This window comes from Montipora capricornis, chromosome 10 (genome assembly GCF_036669925.1).
Source record: "Montipora capricornis isolate CH-2021 chromosome 10, ASM3666992v2, whole genome shotgun sequence".
NCBI classification, from domain to species: Eukaryota; Metazoa; Cnidaria; class Anthozoa; order Scleractinia; family Acroporidae; genus Montipora; species Montipora capricornis.
In genome coordinates, this window is record NC_090892.1 from 21,146,051 (window position 1) to 21,150,801 (window position 4,751).

Below are 4,751 nucleotides of genomic sequence, written 5' to 3' on the forward strand. Positions count from 1 at the left end.
TCCCCAGAAAAAGACCATTCGCAAGCTTTAGGTCTTTTAGGTCAACAACAAAATTTATTGACATGTTTGCGCAATTTCATTGGTCTAGCCCCAGTTGTGCAAAGACTGTACAACTTTATCCAGTGGACAAGTCAATATCCAAAGTGTAAAATATACTTCATGTTAAACGCAAGGCAATTGAGGTTTTCATCCACGCCTTTAAATTTACTTACTGTATAGATGTGCTTGAAGTGTGCATATTCACGGTACCGTTACAAAAACACGCAAATACCGAAGTCTTTGCACGGATTGAAACTGTCAAATGGTGACTAATCCACAGAAAAAAATCTATGAGCTTTTGAACAACTAGCCTAAGGGCCTGATCTGCAAATGGTTCACAGTCTTCTACACTGTAGTTGTGTAAGATAAACAAACAAACAATGTTATTTATCGATGTGATGATAATCTCAGGACTAAGTCTGAAAAAACCGTCTTGTTACTTAGACTGTGTGGCATAATTATTGTAAAGAACCTACATAAACTGCTTTTCAACAAGTAATTTAGTACATACATGTATACATTGTACATGTAAGTCCATGAAGTGGTACCATAGATTATCTTTCTGAAGTGCCTTTACAGGCTTTTAAGTGATGTTAATGGCACACCATACACTTATTTTCTTTTAGCCACTTGGTGCCTACTTGCAATATAAAATTATTGATATTGTTGCAATACCCTATAAGTGGTTACATGTACAATACCGCATAAAATGTTAACGACTTTTTCTCTTTGACTGCTTCCGAAGAAGTCATACAATATTCACACATTCAAGTATTAAATAATCTTAATTTATCCATTATTTTACCTGAGAGCTGACTGAAGTTTGCCAAATAAGCTGGTGGTCTGATCAATTCTGGGAGTCTTGAATGCTGGCTTGCCCCCAAACATTCCAGAAGGCCTGCGTACTAACTGAGAATGCTTCCTTTCAAGATCAGCTGGGCTTTGGTGCCCTGCACCAGGTTTGATGCGTGAAGCTCCAGCAGCTCCAACAGACTGGGACCTTGGTGGGGTGACTTCAGTATTATGGTGTGAGCCTCGCTCCATTCTGAGTGACCTGGAGTGTCTGCTGGATGCTGATTTATGACCTGGGCTATTCTCCTTTCCCTTAAAAAAAAAACAATCAGAGATTTCAGGTGCTATAGAATATCTGCAAAGAATATTATTATAATGATTGCTTGTAGGACGATGGATTTTACATGTGGATACCCTAGTATCAAATCCCTCTCTGACCATGCAATCCTACTGAATCTAACTGATCTACAGTATATACATGTACCTGCAAGATTTAAGAACTGGTTTCCCACTTCCCTTTAGGTTTCTTTTACTCCAGCTTACAGTGTATTATTTAGTGCACCAAAACAAGACATACCTTTGATTTAATTATTACAATGACCCAACTGGATTAAAATAATACATGTACATGTACAGCTGTAGGTCTGACTTGAATTTGTTTGTAGTTTTAATTACAAGGAAAGCTGTTTTGCAGCTCAAACGGACAGGCAATCTTGCAATACACATACATACAAGAGAAGAATGTCCTATTTCTTTGTCTTATATATGACAATAAAGCTTAAAAAGACACATTTTGACAGTTAACGCTCATTCACATACATTTAATCAAGTGACATGCCACAACAGTAAACAGATATTCCAAATTATGGCCAGACAGATACTCCCCAGAAATTAAAAAAATCGCTGCCTATACACATTCAACATGATGGCAATAGTTTAAATGATAATAAATGGTCCATAGATTAGTACACTGTGTTGATATTGGGGGTCTATTTGTAATCAGCCTTAACTTTTACAAAAAAAGCCAAAAATATATAATTATATTACTGATTAAGTAGTACTAATAAATCTAATAGCCCTAAATCAAGTCAACTGTGAACAACGATCGTTATCAGTTGTTACTGTTTCGTAAAGTATGCAAAATTAAATCCCAACTTGCTTTGTTTTGTTCTATCAAACACACCATTACATAATATTTACTGTATACTGCTTATCTGGTCATACTGGCATAAGCTCATAGCATTGTGCAATCAAAATTCACCTCACTGACTAGTTTGTTGCATAGCTACTGTGGTAACTCATCAAACTTACATTTGACCACTTCATCTTCTGGTATCAGTTGATGTAAAATCAACTACAGCATCAAACACACTCTACTGTTATTAACACTGACCTTCCCTATCACAACACTTGAATTTAAACAAAAAAACTAGGGAATCACGTTCTTATACAAATATAGATGAACTTTATGTACATAGCACTGGACCAACATCAGTAAGGTATGTTGCTTCCATGGATACCCACTGACACAAGTGTTAATATAAAAAATGTTATCAAACAGAGGCAAAACATGATGGATACTTGAAACGGGTATATTTTCTAAAAAAAATTGCAGTGCATTGGTGGGAAAGTAAAACACGGAAATGGGCTTATCAACTGAGTTGATACTGGTAACTTAATTAACAAAGTTAAAGAAATTTGAAAGCTGACATTTTGAGAATCAGCGTTTCATCAGTGCAAACACTTACCATATTGAGTTGAGATTAACCAATTTCAGCAAAAACATACCTCATAAAAGGACATTAGGATCATTTTAACAGCTCAAATCTTCCGCATGTTCTTATATTAGGCAGATGATAAAGATATATGTTGTGGGTTTGAATCACATCAATACACCAATGGAAGAACAAACAATATTTTATGTAATGTCTTTCAAAACCAGCTAACAGATCGAAGCCAAGCTCCAGCTTCCTAAGTTCATCAATTTGTTGTTAATACAAAGTTAAATAAATATGGTTTTGAGCTCAAAATGTTAATTTAACCACAATATCACCAAATTACAGTGTAGAAATGGAACCTTCCATGAGAAAACTTATGCAGTGTAAACTGTAAACTTTAACATCAGCCAGTATCAAGAATACCACAACACTCTTTGTTTGTCCCTCCAAAATTTTGCAGAAGCATTGTTTCCACTTCTCTTGGGACCATTGTTAAGTCCCCAGACAAAATAAAAACAATGTTATGCCAGATTCTGGAGGGACAAACAAAGAGAGTATTATGGTATTTTTGATACTGGCTAATTCTTAACATTTGAAACACCTTATAATACTCTATAGCTTGCACGGTTTATCAAGCTACAGTATGCGAACAGCAGTTGGGGATAAATCTTGAATGAGAAGCCCAAGAAAACATGGCAATATAAAACCCCAAGACACTAAAACAAACGATGAAAGCAAACAAACTGAAACATCCGAAAAAGCCAAAAATCAATAATAGAAATGCATGTCTGTGATAACGTACAACTGATATTTAAAAAAAAAAAGTTAGAGGATAAAAACAGTTGCCAGAAAGACTACATGTAAAATCAACAAAGGAGTGATCCATCCATCGACCAATCAAACAGTTGACTGATCATTTCATGATATTCATGCTGAACTGATGATTAAACCATACAATGTTTCTGAACATGCATTTTTTCGTGAAAATAATTGTCTTAACTAGTGGAATGTTACCACCAAACAATTTGATAATAATTATTATTCATGGACATAAATGACCAAGCCATACAGACGGGTGATCTAAGTTGTGTGCGCAGAATCAAATTGAATCTACGCAGGTAATAACATGGAAAGCCGTTAGTGTAAATTTTCATATACATTTAGCAATTACACGCAGAAGGTCACAAATACTATTTTCCAGGAATTAAATTTCTGACACAAAAACAGACTCATACATGTTTCATTATTTATGGAAGCCTATTGTAATTTTTTTTCTTAATTCCAGGTAAAACTTTGGCAAAGGCATGAATGTGGAACTATGAAAAAAGCTTTGCTGTGCTTAATACCTCTAGCATAACCCACTGACCCCTAGGAGGGAGGCTGACCAACAATAGGGGGTAGAGGGGAGGTGTTTCAGTGTCCCCTTTCACCCATCAGGGAGCTTTAGCAAAGACAACGGGAACGGCAACAAGAACGTCATCTCAAAACATAAATTCTCAATGGGTTGTTCTAGAAAAAATCCACACCCCCCCCCCCCCCCGGACGGATGGGATTCTGGAAATTCTCGCAGGAGGGGGGGTCAAGGACCCTGGAAATCCAGGCGGGAGGGGGGTTGAACTCGAAAAAGTATTCTGCTGGGGTCATCTGAACCGATAGTTCACGCTCTTCGATTGTTTAGTTCGGTGACAGTTTAGCGCTCTCAGACCCTGAAAATAGTGGAAATATTTTGTTCACATATTTCTTACCTGACATAAATGATAATCTAAGTTCCTTCGCAGGTCTTTTTATAGCAGAAAATGCGAACAAGATACTAAAGAAAGAGCCATCGCAACAATATTGCAACGAAGAGTTTGAAACGCCTGACACATTTTTACTCGTACCCAGACCCAGCGTGCCACCGTTGTTTCCTGTAATGATACTAGTAAAGAAAGTAAACAATTTATTTACTTTCACACCATCTCGCACTTTGTATTCGCATTTTGTATTTAGAAAGTCAAGTTTGAGAAAGCAAAACAAATAGGCGTCCCAATCGGCAAGAGCCTGGTGAAGAACCCATGCACTGGACGAATCTGTCGAAATCTGAAAGCCATCTGTTGCCGGTTTTAAAATAATTCGTTGAAAGTTGAAAATATATGCTAAAATTTCGTTTTCGTGAATGGGAGCTGTTTCAAGTGCTTTTGTCTTGGATAGGTTCTTTATAGC

At 36.6% G+C, this 4,751-nt stretch overlaps 1 protein-coding gene across 1 annotated transcript in view; it reads right to left on the reverse strand.

Moving 5' to 3' along the window:
- Window positions 1–2,249, reverse strand: part of LOC138022216 (rho family-interacting cell polarization regulator 2-like) — a 40,142-nt gene extending 37,893 nt beyond the window's left edge. The window contains exons 1-2 of the mRNA XM_068869275.1: window positions 2,143–2,249; window positions 845–1,143 (exon numbers count right to left, since the gene is read on the reverse strand). Coding sequence (XP_068725376.1) covers window positions 845–1,143; window positions 2,143–2,157 — 314 coding nt within the window. The 5' untranslated portion in view covers window positions 2,158–2,249. The remainder of the gene's footprint in view (window positions 1–844; window positions 1,144–2,142) is intronic.
- Window positions 2,250–4,751: the final 2,502 nt, after the last annotated feature.